At 38.4% G+C, this 17,274-nt stretch overlaps 1 protein-coding gene across 3 annotated transcripts in view; it reads right to left on the minus strand.

Annotated features, from left to right (window-relative positions):
- Window positions 1-17,274, minus strand: part of dnajb6b (DnaJ heat shock protein family (Hsp40) member B6b) — a 51,069-nt gene that overhangs the window by 25,307 nt on the left and 8,488 nt on the right. For all 3 annotated transcript variants that reach the window (XM_061922243.1, XM_061922242.1, XM_061922244.1), the window contains exons 2-4: window positions 10,531-10,635; window positions 4,036-4,145; window positions 3,892-3,963 (exon numbers count right to left, since the gene is read on the minus strand). In XM_061922243.1, the coding sequence (XP_061778227.1) occupies window positions 3,892-3,963; window positions 4,036-4,145; window positions 10,531-10,595 (247 nt within the window). In that variant the 5' untranslated portion in view covers window positions 10,596-10,635. The remainder of the gene's footprint in view (window positions 1-3,891; window positions 3,964-4,035; window positions 4,146-10,530; window positions 10,636-17,274) is intronic.

Below are 17,274 nucleotides of genomic sequence, written 5' to 3' on the forward strand. Positions count from 1 at the left end.
TTAACAAATTACCGTAAAATATCAAATAATATTATTTATCTCATTAGCGGAAAAGACGAAGAAAATAGCAGAAATCGTCACACACACGTCAGCAAACGTCACATACACGCCGACCAATAAGAATTTGGCGGGGGAGGGTCATGGCAGAAGTGCATTGTTGTTCATGGAATGCCTACTGCTATATGCAGATTACGTAGTGAAACATGCAGCAGAAAACGACAAGAGGAAGCGGCGCATGCCTTTGGAGTTGGTAGAGTTGTTTAGAAGCGACATCGAGGAAGATTTCATGGGATTTGTCGATTAGGAGTGACAGATTGTTTGGCAAAGGTATAGCATGTTCTACATGTTATAGTTATTTGAATGACTCTTACCATAATATGTTACGTTAACATACCAGGCACCTTCTCAGTTGGTTATTTATGCCTCATATAATAAATGATAAATGGGTTGTACTTGTATAGCGCTTTTCTACCTTCAAGGTACTCAAAGCGTTTTGACACTACTTCCACATTTACCCATTCACACACACATTCACACACTGATGGAGGGAGCTGCCATGCAAGGCGCCAACCAGCACCCATCAGGAGCAAGGGTGAAGTGTCTTGCTCAGGACACAACGGACGTGACGAGGTTGGTACTAGGTGGGAATTGAACCAGGGACCCTCGGGTTGCGCACGGCCACTGTCCCACTGCGCCACGCCGTCCAATGTACACTTATTTAGCCTGTTGTTCACTATTCTTTATTTATTCTAAATTGCCTTTCAAATGTCTATTCTTGGTGTTGGATTTTATCAAATAAATTTCCCCCCAAAATGCGACTTATACTCCAGTGCGACTTATGTATATATTTTCCTTCTTTATTATGCATTTTCGATTGGTGCGACGTATACTCCAGAGCGATTTATAATCCGAAAAATACGGTAGTGTGAATCACACGGAGGTTTCCAAGCCATTTTGAGGGAAAGTGAGATAGCCAGAAACGTGAACCGTGACAAAGCTTTAAGAACCACAGATCCCTTCCCCATCAACAACAATGCTAATCAAGCAGACTTTGTGAGAGTCAACAACAATGACTGTGGGAAAAATTATGATCCAGAACCTTCTATTGTTAATCCTGAATGTAAGAAAGCACTGCTAAACATCCAGATTGAGTGAAACACTAAGCATCATGTAGCAGTATTGCTACATGCTAAACAAGAAATACAAACGACAAACCATAATAAAACGATGGCCTACTGTACGACATCTGCTCTTACTGTGATGACGGCTGATAGGATAGGATGAAATAATCATGATGCACACAAAGGGTTAAAAAGGAAAAGTTTCCCTGCAGACAGTCTTCGGTTGTGTGAGTCCATCTCTGGGTATGAAGTGAATGTCACGGATGAACAATTTCTAGATTTATCGCTACATCCTCCTAATATCTCTATAAAGTCTCTCCAGAGAGTGGTGAGGATGGCAGAAAAGATCATCGGGACTCCTCTTCCTCCTATCCAGGAGATCGCAAAAAGCCGCTGCCTGACCAGGGCTCAGAAAATCTGCAAAGACTCCTCCCACCCCCACAAAGGACTGTTTTCACTGCTGGACTCTAGAAAGAAGTTCCCCAGCCTCCGAAGAAGAACCTCCAGGTTCTGTAACAGCTTCTTCCCTCAGGCCGTAAGACTCTTGAATGCATCATAAATAAATTATCCCCTCAACTCCCCCCAATATGGATTAACTCGCTGGAATAAAAAGACAATATAACATACATCCATAAACGTGGACGCATGTGAAAAATTGCAATTTATCTGTACAGTATTTTATTTATTTATATATATTTAATATGTATATTTATATATATTTATTTAATTATATATGCACCTTATTGCTTGTTTTATCCTGCACTATCCTGAGCTTTCGTAACGAAATTTCGTTCTTATCTGTGCTGTAAAGTTCAAATTTGAAGACAATAAAAAGGAAGTCTAAGTCTAAGATCCAGATGAGGGGCATGATTTATAATCTAGAATAACTTTGATGAGCCAAGACGCCATATTGCGGGAGCAACTGTGTGTTATCAATTTGCCGCTAAACAATAGTTTAAAAGTAAATCTACTGTTAAATGTTGGTTCCTGTATTTTTATCGAAAATACATTCAAATGAAAGCAGAAATGGATTTCTTAGTGTTAATTTAGGCTAAAGTGTTGGTTCTACTTTATTCAAATAAAATGTGGATACATTGGCCATTAATTGTTCTTTACATGCGTGTTTGTATACACAAGTCATTATTACCCAATTCCCTTACAAGAAATACCAGGAATATAAGAAACTTCACCTGCAGTGTTCAGTATGCAGGATTTTATTTCATAGTCACACTGCTTGATTTTTTTTTATTTTGCTAAAGTTACTGTAATAACCCAGCAGTCCCAATATTAAATCGATTTCAATCCACTGATTGGTATCGGATCGTACTGTTCTAAAAAAGACAAAAAGAGCGCCATGAAATCGTATCGGCAACCACAAATTCCCGATTGTTGTTAAAACGAATCGTTACACCCCTCCCAGTAGGTACAAGACATTGATACAAGGACATGTCTTAAAACTGACTTAGAACAAACAACGGGGCAAAAAAAATTGTAATTGTAAATTGAGACAACGTTGGTGTCTAACGTTGGAGCCACGTTTTTGGTTGGGAAATGACCAAATTTCAACGGTCAAATCAACGTCACAACCTGACACTGAATAACATTGTCAAAAAGTATGTTGTTTCAAGCTTGTATTTATTTGTGTTGTACAATATTGGTTGGTAAATTACCAAAATTCAATGGTCAAATCAACATCGGAACCCAACATTGATTAAACGCCGTCAAAAAGCATGTTGGTCCAAGGTTATGTTTGAGTTTTTGAACGTCAGGACCTAGTTCAACAAGTTGTCAAAGTTGTTTTAATGTTTTGTGCCTGTCCTCTCCAAGGTTCTTAGTCATCATTGTCACCGAGTTTTCCTTGCCCTTATGTGGGCCTACCGAGGATGTCGTAGTGGTTTGTGTTGTGGTTTGTGCAGCCCTTTGAGACACTAGTGATTTAGGGCTATATAAGTAAACATTGATTGATTGATTGATTGACTGAGCGACTAAAACACAACTAGTTTAAGCTGCATCTGCAGGCAAGTCATCCTGATACAATTTGGCCAATAATTGTTATTATTTTCACGTTATGTTGTTTTTTGTTGCCGAGAAGGAGCAGAGTTGCATATGTTGTGTGTTATGCAGAGTAGATTTATTACTTTTTACGATGGCTGTCAAAGATAAAGATGGCGACTTGAAAGATGGCATAGGTTGCGACACGGTGGGAGATTCCGCTTCAAAATACACCCCGGGTGAACTTCACATAATACTGTTACCAAGTTGGGAACAAATAAACGACATTCCAGTGAGAATGCTTCTGTGTGACATTCTGATAATAACATTCTATTTGTGGCAAAATGTGCGGAATTTTTCAAAGTTAATTTAAATTAAGCAACTAAATTAGTGCGATTAATCAAAAATCAGAAGTGTAAATAATGTACTTTAAAAACATACACGTAAAAAGCCGGTTTGTGAAAACAATGCATGCATTAAACCGGTCCCCGGTGGAAAAAAGGTTTGGGAACCCAGTGTTAATTTATGCCATGAGTATGAAAAAGTGTTTGGATAGGGTCTAATAAACTGATGTTCTCTTGGCATTTCCAAACGTAAGTCATGGTCATCAACCATAGATTCTGTCGTCGCTCACAAGAGAGTGGCAAGATCACCCCGACTCTATTCTTAGTGTACTAAATTTAGGCAAAACCCTTAATCTTATTGTTAAAATTGTGATTTTTTGGCGGGAGGTAGTTTGAACACTCCCGTGTTAGGTGGATCAGCAGAGGACACTTACGTTCTTCTCTTCCTCCTCCTGCTGCTGCTAGACCTTGCTTTCCATATCGGTCGTAGATGTTCCTTTTGTTTTCTACGACGGGAAAATAGAATTAGACGTCATGGACATGCGGCTGGCAGTAAACCTGTTGAGTGTCCTTCTCACCATCCGAGAGCACTTCATAAGCCTCGGACAGCTCTTTAAACTTCTTCTCTGCTTCCTCTTTGTTTTCTGGGTTCTTGTCTGGATGCCACCTCAGTGCCAGCTTTCTGTATCTGAAACGCAAGAACCGTTTGACGACAAAGTCATTTTGTCTGAGACCACAAATACATTGGAGCAGCGAAACGTGGATGTTCTTGTGTTTTTGTGAGGACGTGAGCAAATTTTAAATTTTCCCTCAGGGATTAATAAAGTATTTATGATGTCGTCTCACACTTTAAACTGCAGATAGTTTGTCAGACTCATGTCTCAAATTCTGAGTTGTCATTACTGGATATGTTGCTGCAAAAAAACTAATCACAAATAAATTGTGATCTTGATTCTCATTAACATGCAATCATTTTTTTAATTTGGCCATTTATTGTTTTACATAAAAAGCTTAATTACCAACAAACCCTGTTAATTTACTCAATGAAGAACAATAGTGTATTACATGTCTTCAATTTCTTTTTTTTTTGTTTTACAATGCCTTATCAATTATTGCATTAACTGTAATGTCGTTAATCCATCCATCCATTTTCCTACCGCTTATTCCCTTTTTGGGGTCGCGGGGGGCGCTGGCGCCTATCTTAGCTACAATCGGGCGTGACTCTCTAAAACACAGGTGCAAACTCAAGGCCCAGATCTGGCCCGCCACATCATTTTATATGAACCACAAACGCCTGCAAATAATGAGTCAATAAACAACCTATTTTTTTTTAATTTTGACAGGAAAACAAATTATGTGAGGCATGAAATTGCATACTGTGGGGGGCGTGGCCTGCGGACCTGCAGCGAAGCGGGCTGTGCCAGGACTGGCTTCGAGATCAGCGACAGGTGCGTAGATGGCCCACCTGTCGCTCTGTTAAAGGAGGGGGAAAAAGTTGTTGATGGTGGATGACTAACGCGAGCTGAGCGAGAGCGAGACTACACGACAATTGCTGAAAAGCAAGAGAAAGACTTTGCACAATCCTGCAATAAACCATTATTGTAAAACTGTCAAGATTGTCATGTCTGTCCTGGGTGGTCCGAAGAACCCAGAGGAGCAAGACCTCCACACATACATTTTAAACTTTAATAGTATCCAATGGTGCAACTAATTTTTGGTCCAAAAAAAAAAAAAAAAAATCCTAAATATCTGCCCCACTTCTGATTACGACTCAAGTTATCCATCAAACTGTGCACTGTAAAAATAACAATAGATTTTACGGTAAAATTTACGGTGGTCTGTACAGCATATTACTGGAAATTGAAAAGAAAAACACTGTTTTTTCATGATAAATGTATTGTTTGAGCTGCAAGTTTTTTGTTGTTGTTTTTAAGGTGTTTTACCGCAAATGGAAAACAAAAAAAATATGGTAAAATTCTGGCTGTTTAGATGGCAGAATTAAAAAAGGCTTATTGTTTTTCCATTCACTGTAATATGTTGTAAAAACACTTTAAATTACACAGTAAAATTCTGGTGAATGTGTTGCCATTTTTCCCCTGTAAAATCTAGAGTTGTTTTTTTTACAGTGTACATAAAAAAATATTTTCAATCAAAAGGCTTGTAAAACTCCACTGTGTAGGATGGGAAGAGACATGAAGGTGTCGCTTTCTTTCATGTATTATAATCCACAGGGAATTTTTGTCTTGACCCGAGATCTACAAAGTGGAGAGGAAGCAGGACCTGACCCCCCTCCAGGCACCTTTTCTTTGAACGGTTTTGTGACCAAAGGCAGCGGCTGTTTACAAATCCCCTTCCTTTAGAAACAGCTGTTGCCATGTAAATCAGGGAGAGTTCACATAAAAGTGGAGGCGTACAATCTTTGTCAGAGCATGGTGGAGGACTGTACATAGACTACAGCCCAGACGTTTCTCCTCAATTGAGCTAAATTCAATTCTGTCTGTGTTTAATTCCTTGCTTATTGTCTGATTAATAGATGTCATTAGTGTTTGAACCTGACAATTGCCCTTTTGTCAGTTACTCCGCTGACGCGTCATACCTTGCAATAGCCCTTTCTTTTTTACTCTACATAAAGAATTTAATTATTTGACGCGCACACCACCTTTCTGTCTCTGCATCCTGGGGTCATTCGCCACTGTGACCAAGGTGTGAATGAGCTGCGTTAAGAAGTGGTTTTACAATGCTACCTAAAAATTAGCGCCAATTATACTTGTGGGAGTCAAAATTGAATTTACGTATGAGAAAATGTTCCTCCGACAAATATCCTTCCGGGACCTACCATGAACAACGGAAGACATTTTTTTATCTTAAATAGGGCAACGATTAGTCGACATTGTCGATGATAAAATTTGCCGCGGACAATTATATTTGTCGACAATAATCCTGACGTCGTCGTTTGTGTTTTTTCCGGGCGGAAGTGGGTCACTCGCAAAAACATTGCCAGTGGTTACATGTAAAGTGTAAGGCTATTTCCTCTTATTCTTATTAAAAACATGAATACCTTGCTAATTTTGCAAAGCAGACCTTGGTTTTATGGAAATACATCTTTGGTACGCCAGCATTTAAAGCGGGGGCATTATGTCCGACATTTGGAGGGAGGATGCGGCCTCAACCTCGTTAAGAGTGTTAGCTTCTACCTTTCTAGCCAGCTAACGAGTGAGACGAAGTTGAGTGAAAATTTACTTTAACTGTCATTTTAGCCCAAGTCAGCCAGCTAAACTTTGTCTATATCAAATAAAGTACGCTTTAAAACAGCGTCAATTTGCAATGCTGAAAAAAAAGGCACTTGAACACAAACAGACAGGCACTAATGAGGAGGTATCATTTGATTAAACATACAATCTATTAAATAACCAACATCTTAAGAATTTTTCAAAGATATAATTCTACACATTGAGTCCATTAGAGTCCCAAAACTGCCAAGAGTTAATCAATAGCCAATACACCAGTGTGCAGCTTTTTAAACATCACAGAATACTTTTCTTTTTCAGTAAGTTAAGAGTTTGTGTTTTGTTGTTTGCTTTCATTGCTGCTATTTAACTGTTTTTAAAATACATAAACAAGGTATTTTTTAGCTCTTTGCCATTCCTTTCTTTTAAATCAGTGGTCTCAGATACGCGGCCCGCGAGGCGTTATTTTGCGGCCCGCCCCTTGATATGAAAATTTAATGTTGGTGTGGCCCGCAAGTTTTATATGAATGGTGCTCGACAGCGTCATGCTTGACAACCCTCCCGATTTTTCCGGGAAACTCCCGAATTTCAGGGCAACCATTCTCTCAAAATTCTGTCGATTTTTACCCAAAAAACAATGTTCGGGGGGTGCCGTAATGGCACTGCCTTTAGCGCCCTCTACGACCTGTACATCAGCATGCCCGCTCAGTCATATATTGTTTCTGGCTTTCGAACACACGTGAGTGAATGCAAGGCATACTTGATCAACAGCCATACAGGTCACACAGAGGATGGCCGTATAAACAACTTTAACATTTATACAAATATACGCCACACTGTGAACCCACACCAAACAACAATGACAAAAACATTTCGGGAGAAAATCCACACCGTAACACAACATAAACACAACAGAACAAATACCCAGAGCCCCTTGCAGCATTAACTTTTCCGGGGACGCTACTATATACACCCCCGCTACCACCAAACCCGGCCCCCAACACATTAAAACCCCCCGTCAGTTGAGGTGGTGTATATTGTAACCTGGAAGAGTCAGTGCAGCAAAGTGTTCTGGGTATTTGATTCAGAAGCCTCGTACATCATGTGGCTGGGCCGGCACACTGTTTGTATGATAAAAAGGCGGACGCGAACACATGTTGTACATGACGTTAAAGGCAGTGCTATCACGGCACATCCTTAATTTTGTTGGCCGAGTGAAAATCGGGACAAATTCGGGAGAATGGTTGCCCCAGGAGATTGTCGGGAGGTGCATTGAAATTCGGAAGTCTCCCGTAAAAATCATGAGGGTTGGCAAGTATGTTGCTAGGGCGGGAAAGCCATTCAAAGAAGGTGAGTTCATTGAAAAGTGCATGTTAGATTTTTAAGGAAACTTTTCTTGCGGCCCAGCCTCACCCAGTTTCTTCATCCAGTGGCCCCCAGGTAAATTGAGTTTGAGACCCCCGTTTTAAATGAACATTTTATTAGTCATTTTAAGTTTTCTAACAGCTGACTAAGCAGCACAGTCACACTAAAAATAAATATTTATGACTAAATCAGTCATCTTTGTTGTTAGTAAGCACATGTCTAAAATAACTGAAGCTGCTTTTAGAAGACCATGGAAAAATTACAGCCATTAAATATGTGTAATGTGTACGCTTTGTTATCTGACTAGTCGACTGATCCTAAAGATAATGGTTGACTAATTGACGATCAAAATACACGTTAGTTGCCGCCATAGTGTTAAGCAAAACAACCCCAATATGGAGTCTGATATTAGGGATCGTTTTTAATAAATAAAAAACAATAATTTAATAATTAGTCTAGCTCCAGCCTATCTTGCTGATTGTATTGTACCATATGTCCCGGCAAGAAATCTGCATTCAAAGAACTCCGGCTTATTAGTGATTCCCAGAGCCCCCAAAAAAGTCTGCGGGCTATAGAGCGTTTTCTATCAGGGCTCCAGTACTCTGGAATGCCCTCCCGGTAACAGTTCGAGATGCTACCTCAGTAGAAGCATTCAAGTCCCATCTTAAAACTTATTTGTATACTCTAGCCTTTAAATGGACCCCCTTTTTAGACCAGTTGATCTACCGTTTATTTTATTTTCTGCTCTGACCCCACAGGTTCGGTGGCCACGGTTGAAGTGCTGGCTGTCCAGAGTTGGGTGGACCGCTCATCTGTGCATCGGTTGAGGACATCTCTGCGCTGCTGACCTGTCTCCGCTCGGAATGGTCTCCTGCTGGCACCATTATGGACTCTCACTATTACCGTATTTCCCTGAATTGCCTCTGGGTACATAGTATGCGCCTACCTAGAATTACTGCCGGGTAATTAGCGCATGCTTAGCATTACCGCCGGCTCAGGATTAACGCCGGGTCAAACTCGTTTCGCAAAATATTATTTTTATTAGCGCATGTCTAGAATTTCCGCCGGGTCAAACTTGTTTCGGAAAATAATTAGCATATGCCTAGAATTTCCGCCGGGTCAAACTCGTTTCGGAAAATAATTAGCATATGCCTAGAATTTCCGCCGGGTCAAACTCGTCACGTCACGAGTGACACTTCACCTGTCATCATTTTCAAAAATGAAGGAGGCTGATTTCAATAATTTGAAATCGCATAAAGGGAGGAAGATTAAGAGCTATTCAGTAGGATTTAAGGTCCAAGCTATTGAATATGCTAAAAAGAACAGTAAGCAGCTATGTTTTATTAATATACCGTAGCTGCGTGTGTCAAACATGAGTCACTAAATGATTCCCGCCTCCTGGTGGTAGAGGCCGCTAGTGATCCTTCTTGCGACTACTTGGCTGCAGAAGAAGTGACAACAAGCAGCAAGAGTGAGCAGCGTGTGTTTATTTTTTCCTCTCGCTTGCACTTTTAACATGGAGGATTACATATCTAAGATAAAACAGTTTTCTAAACTGGACTTTCAATCGAAGCAGGAGGTAATAAAGGAAGATCTCCATCGAGACAGAGAGACTTTTAAAACTGAAGAAAGATAAGGAAGACTTCTATAAACAATTTATCGATGCTTTTGATCAGAAGGAGCTGTGCATGGACCTCATTTATAAGTAAAGGTAAGACCATAATAACGTTTTTTTAAATTAAATGTTCTTTTCATAATGGTATCCTTACATCACACTCAAATGTTTAAGCGCAGGCCTAAATTTACCGCATGCCTTTGGTAAGTGCCGGAGTGAGAAGAGGTTTTAAAATAATTAGCGCATGCTTGCCTTTACCGCATGCCTTTGGTAAGCGCCGGAGTGAGAAGAGGTTTTAAATTAATTAGTGCCCCGGCGGAAATTCAAGGAAGTTAAATCCACTATTGACTGGAATTTCACAATATTATGCTAGATCCACTCAACGTTCATTGCACCGGTCGCCCACATCTGCGGTCCTCTCCAAGGTTTCTCATTGTCATCCCACTGGGTTGAATTTTCCTTGCTCTGATGTGGGATCTGAACCGAGGATGTCGTTGTGGCTTGTGCAGCCCTTTGAAACTCTTGTGATTTAGGGCTGTTTAAATAAACATTGATTGATTGATTGATTGATTAAAATAATTGTTTTGTCTTTCATAGAATCGAAACTATTCTACTTCATATTTTGCAGAACGATGCATGTGTGCACGTGCACATGCCAGTCTAACCACGGCACCCTGCAGTCGGCCTGTAAACCCACGGGCTATACTGACCTTAATACAACAATATACTAATGTCATAATAACCATTAAGATGTAATAAGACTATGATAGGGACATTATATCAATATAAGGCCGAAATAATAAATAGGATGACGTTAAAATAACAATGCTATGGTACAGCACAAGTAGAAGATTATGAGCACTCACGCTTTCTTGACGTCAGTTGGCGTTGAATTTTTGTTCACTCCTAAAATGTGGTAGTAGTCCACCATGGCTCACTGGCTAGGGGGGGTTCTATGGGGAGAGCGTCTTCTGTGGAGAGAGACAGAAAGAAGATTCAAGGGTTCAAGTTTATTTGTCACATGCAGACTACACCACAGTGAAATGCTTTTTTCCATGCTCTTCAGATATTGCATACAGTGGGATCCAAATACTAGTTGCAGAATCTAATACACTAAATACAAAAAACTGAATAGCTCTGATGTACATTAACTACAAGACAATTAAGCTGCACAATAAGTCACAGAAGTTATGGTAGAAGTATCAGTACACGTAGAAGTACAGTAGTCAAATACAGTACCAGTGCAAGATCAAATAGTCTAACAGTATAAACAGTATAGGAAGCAACAAATAGTAAGGTGTCTACAGTTCTTTGGCAGTTGAGTAGTGACAGTAGTATGAACAAAGGTAATGAAACAGTATGACTTCTTTATACTATTGTTTTTACATTATTTACAATCATTGAATGAAGAGTATTGTAGCCCGGTAATTACAGTGGTAAGTAAAGTGTTTTTACATTATTTTTATATCATTTACAGTTATTGAATGAAGAGTATTGAAGTCCGGTAATTACAGTAGTAAGTAAAGTGTTTTTCATTATTTTTTACATTATTTACAGTCATTGAATGAAGAGTATTGTAGTCCGGTAATTACAGTGGTAAGTAAAGTGTTTTTACATTATTTTTTATCATTTACAGTCATTGAATGAAGAGTATTGAAGTCCGGTGATTACAGTGGTAAGTAAAGTGTTTTTATATTATTTTTATATTATTTACAGTCATTGAATGAAGAGTATTAAAGCCCGGTAATTACAGTGGTAATTAAAGTGATTTTACATTATTTTTACATTATTTACAGTCATTGAATGAAGAGTATTGAAGTCTGGTAATTACGGTGGTAATTATAGTGATTTTACATTATTTTTACATTTACAGTCATTGAATGAAGAGTATTGTAGTCCGGTGATTACAGTGGTAAGTAAAGTGTTTTTATATTATTTTTATATTATTTACAGTCATTGAATGAAGAGTATTGAAGTCCGGTAATTACAGTGGTAAGTAAAGTGATTTTACATAATTTTTACATTATTTACAGTCATTGAATGAAGAGTATTGAAGTCCAGTAATTACAGTGGTAAGTAAAGTGTTTTTACATTATTTACAGTCATTGAATGAAGAGTATTGAAGCCCGGTAATTACAGTGGTAATTAAAGTGATTTTACATTATTTTTACATTATTTACAGTCATTGAATGAAGAGTATTGAAGTCCAGTAATTGCAGTGGTAAGTAAGTAAAGTGTTTTTACATTATTTACAGTCATTGAATGAAGAGTATTGAAGTCCGGTAATTACAGTGGTAATTAAAGTGATTTTATATTATTTTTACATTATTTACAGTCATTGAATGAAGAGTATTGTAGTCCGGTAATTACAGTGGTAAGTAAAGTGTTTTTACATTATTTTCACATTATTTACAGTCATTGAATGAAGAGTATTGAAGTCCGGTAATTACAGAGGTAAGTAAAGTGTTTTTACATTATTTTTTATTATTTACAGTCATTGAATGAAGAGTATTGAAGTCCGGTAATTACAGAGGTAAGTAAAGTGTTTTTACATTATTTTTATATTATTTACAGTCATTGAATGAAGAGTATTGAAGTCCGGTAATTACAGAGGTAAGTAAAAGTGTTTTTACATAATTTTTATATTATTTATAGTCATTGAATGAAGAGTATTGAAGTCCGGTAATTACAGAGGTAAGTAAAGTGATTTTACATAATTTTTACATTATTTACAGTCATTGAATGAAGAGTATTGAAGTCTGGTAATTATACTGGTAAGTAAAGTGTTTTTACATTATTTTTACATTATTTACAGTCATTGAATGAAGAGTATTGAAGTCCGGTAATTACAGAGGTAAGTAAAGTGATTTTACATTATTTTTATATTATTTACAGTCATTGAATGAAGAGTATTGTAGTCCGGTAATTACAGTGGTAAGTAAAGTGTTTTTACATTATTTTCACATTATTTACAGTCATTGAATGAAGAGTATTGAAGTCCGGTAATTACAGTGGTAAGTAAAGTGTTTTTACATTATTTTTTATTATTTACAGTCATTGAATGAAGAGTATTGAAGTCCGGTAATTACAGAGGTAAGTAAAGTGTTTTTACATTATTTTTATATTATTTACAGTCATTGAATGAAGAGTATTGAAGTCCGGTAATTACAGTGGTAAGTAAAAGTGTTTTTACATAATTTTTATATTATTTATAGTCATTGAATGAAGAGTATTGAAGTCCGGTAATTACAGAGGTAAGTAAAGTGATTTTACATTATTTTTATATTATTTACAATCATTGAATGAAGAGTATTGAAGTCCGGTAATTATATTGGTAAGTAAAGTGTTTTTACATTATTTTTACATTATTTACAGTCATTGAATGAAGAGTATTGAAGTCCGGTAATTACAGAGGTAAGTAAAGTGATTTTACATTATTTTTATATTATTTACAGTCATTGAATGAAGAGTATTGTAGTCCGGTAATTACAGTGGTAAGTAAAGTGTTTTTACATTATTTTTTATTATTTACAGTCATTGAATGAAGAGTATTGAAGTCCGGTAATTACAGAGGTAAGTAAAGTGTTTTTACATTATTTTTATATTATTTACAGTCATTGAATGAAGAGTATTGAAGTCCGGTAATTACAGTGGTAAGTAAAAGTGTTTTTACATAATTTTTATATTATTTATAGTCATTGAATGAAGAGTATTGAAGTCCGGTAATTACAGAGGTAAGTAAAGTGATTTTACATTATTTTTATATTATTTACAATCATTGAATGAAGAGTATTGAAGTCCGGTAATTATATTGGTAAGTAAAGTGTTTTTACATTATTTTTACATTATTTACAGTCATTGAATGAAGAGTATTGAAGTCCGGTAATTACAGAGGTAAGTAAAGTGATTTTACATTATTTTTATATTATTTACAGTCATTGAATGAAGAGTATTGTAGTCCGGTAATTACAGTGGTAAGTAAAGTGTTTTTACATTATTTTTTATTATTTACAGTCATTGAATGAAGAGTATTGAAGTCCGGTAATTACAGTGGTAAGTAAAGTGTTTTCAAATTATTTTTACATTATTTACAGTCATTGAATGAAGAGTATTGTAGTCTGGTAATTACAGTGGTAAGTAAAGTGATCTTGTGCGTGTGGTTTCTCACTGTTAACAGTGAGCATAAAGTCACCATAAGTGTGTGTATGTGGAGGGGTCCCGGGGGGGTTAATGTTGGACACCAGCCTGTCAAAGTATAATTCATGAACTATGAAGCATGTAGACAAGTATCAACACGTTTGTCTCAGGCACGCACACACACACACACACACACACAAACACGCAATCTCTGCTCTAGTTAAGTGTGGAAAATAAGACCGAAAAGGTCCGAGATCATGCAGCATGTCGCAGTCACACACAAAAAGTCAACATTTGGCCTTGTCTTTATTTCGACAGCTCCCTCTGCTAAGAGCGTGACGCAACGCAAGATAAGAAGTTCTCCTCAAGGCGGCGGGAGGAGCTTAAGGAAACATTGTACAGCCCTGTTGGCGAGCGTCGATTAAAGCAAGTCCTCGGCGTGAGTGCGTGTGTTACTAAAAAAGTTGTTACATAGCTGGAGGTGGAGGGGGGGGGCATAAACAACTAGTCTCCATGACAACAAACATGACACAAATGACGTTACTGAAATGAAACATTCAAAGGGGGATAAAAAAAAATAGAAACACCAAAATTTGAACAGGAGAAGGTCAATGGTAAATCACAGCTAATGTGTGGTCGTCATGGTAACACTGAACTAAACAAGGTTGCTGTGTTTCCACTGGGACGCTTGTCTGCTATATATATATCAGTGATGACCTTTGATGTGACATGGCGAGTGTGTTGTATGCTGTCATGACAAAGTCACTACACGCTTATTGCAACTATACCATAACACAATATCAATACCGATACCTTAGAATTTCCACGATGGTCCAAACGTATTCAATACAATGATCAAAACCCACATACATATAAATTCCAGACTTCATTGAAGAGTTTCAAAGTGTCAATTATGATAATCGCTGTGCTTTAACATAATTTTGCAAATAAAATAGTCAAAACATGTCAAAGCGGTCAAGACAGAAAAAAGCTAATAAAACATCTAAAACGTATATTCAAATATAATATGTATTTGTTATAGGTATCAATATTTTAATTTTTTTTCTAATAACACTATGTATTTTTGCTCTATTTTTACATTTTTGCCAGGGTCCTTTTTGTTTTCTTTTTTTTTACAAATGGCCCCGAGGCCACACGCTGCCTTCCTGGTGAAATAAGTAAAGCTGTGGTGTTCAAATAAAGATCGGGTTGCATGCTTCTGGGGGTTTTCTGCATGCATGCAGTGGTAATGCACTCTCCCTGGGCTTGTGGTGGCAGATCTCCACTCTCACTCACTCTTTTGAAAATTTTCCTGACAGTATTTTATGAATGACACGAGATACACACCTCATATACTTCTGATACATACATCTACTCAATAAATACAGTGATAAATTGGGCCTGAGTCCAACAGATGAAAGCAGCTAACGATTTATTTTTTGCATGTTGCAACTTGATATCCCTACATTTCACAACCACCGTAATCTTAATTCAGCATTCTGATATACACTATATTGCCAAAAGTATTTGCCCCCCCCCCATCCAGATGATGAGAATCAGGTGTCCTAATCACTTGGCCTGGTGTATAAAATCAAGCACTTAGGCATGGAGACTGTTTCTACAAACATTTGTGGAAGAATAGGCCGCTCTCAGTGATTTCCAGCGTGGAACTGTAATAGGACGCCACCCGTGCAACAAATCCAGTCGTTAAATTTCCTCGCTCCTAAATATTCCAAAGTCAACTTTATTATAAGAAAAGCGAAGAGTTTGGGAACAGCAACTCAGCCACCAAGTGTTAGGCCACGTAACCTGACAGAGGGGTCAGCGGATGCTGAAGCGCATAGTGCAAAGACTTTCTGCAGAGTCGGTTGCTACAGAGCTCCAAACTTCATGTGACCTTCCAATTAGCCCACGTAGAGTACGCAGAGAGCTTCATGGAATGGGTTTCCATGGCCGAGCAGCAGTATCTAAGCCATACATCACCAAATCCAATGAGAAGCGTCGGATGCAGTGGTGTAAAGCATGTTGCACTGGACTCTCGAGCAACGGAGACGCCTTCTCTGGACTGATGAAACACGCTTTTTCATCTGGCAATCTGATGGACCAGTCTGGGTTTGGAGGTTGCCAGGAGAACGCTACATTTCGCACTGCATTGTGCCGAGTGTCAAATTTGGTGGAAGAGGAATTATGGTGTGGGGTTGGTTTTTCAGGAGTTGGGTTTGGCCCCTTAGTTCCAGTGAAAGGAACTTTGAATGCTACAGGATACCAAAATATTTTGGACAATTGCATGGGATGGCAATTCAAGTTCGTATGCGAGTAAAGGCAGGCGGCCAAATACAATATAGTGTATCTCTGTAATAACTGCTGTGTAAGATGTTACTACGCTTTAGCGTCAACATGACATGCTGCTGTGGTCGCTAGGGATGTTGCGATAAACAGTATTAATGATAACCCCTGTAAAAATCGCTACGGCGAGTATTACGGTTTTAAATGAAAATTATCAAAAATGAGTGATTTATAATTGTGCTTTGATAAATTCACGGACTGACTGGCGTCAGCTCGCTAGTTTAAAGGCTACAATGAAAACAAGAAAGATTAACTTCTTTCCCCATACCCTAATCTAGGGGTCACCAACCTTTTTGAAAGCAAGAGCTACTTCTTGGGTACTGATTAATGCGAAGGGCTACCAGTTTGATACACACAAAAAAAACTGCCATAAATAGCCAATTTGCCCAATTTACCTTTAAAAAATAAATCTGTATACCGTATTTCCTTGAATAGCCACCGGGGCGCTAATTAATTCAAAACCTCTTCTCACTCCTGCGCTTATTCAAAGCATGCGCTAATAATTTTAAAACCTCTTCTCACCCCTGCGCTTACCAATGGTATGCAGTTAATAATTGAGTGTGACAAAAAGAAAAATAATAAGAAATTATTCTGCGTCCGCAGCCCGGTGGTTGGGGACCACTTCTCTACAGCATGTCATTGCGCCCACTTTTACACCATGCTGTCTGCTTGCCAGTCGGACGCATGCATTACGCTGCTTCTTATACGAGACTGCAATGCATACTTGGTCAACAGCCACACCTTTTACACTGATGGTTGTGATATAAACAACTTTAAAACTCTTACTAATATGCGCCACACTCTGTGAACCCACACCAAGCACATTTCTGGAGAGCATTGGCTCTGTGGCACATTATAAACGCAGCATAGGGATTACCCATAATGCCGTGCATCCGTGACTCTTGGCCATATTAGACACGCGCCCCCCAACCCTGCCCACCTCAAGCAACGCACAGAAAGGAGGGGTGGGGGTGGAGGGGAGCGGAGTGCCAGCGGGTGTGTGGTGTAGCCAGGAGTCGTGGATGCATTGCATTCTGGTTAGGTGTTGTGTTGCGTTTGTGGTGTGTTGCAGGGCCGATATTCTCCAGAAGTGTGTGTCATCGTTTAATGTGGGTTCGCGGAGTGTG

Source organism: Nerophis ophidion, linkage group LG15, assembly GCF_033978795.1.
Source record: "Nerophis ophidion isolate RoL-2023_Sa linkage group LG15, RoL_Noph_v1.0, whole genome shotgun sequence".
NCBI classification, from domain to species: domain Eukaryota; kingdom Metazoa; phylum Chordata; class Actinopteri; order Syngnathiformes; family Syngnathidae; genus Nerophis; species Nerophis ophidion.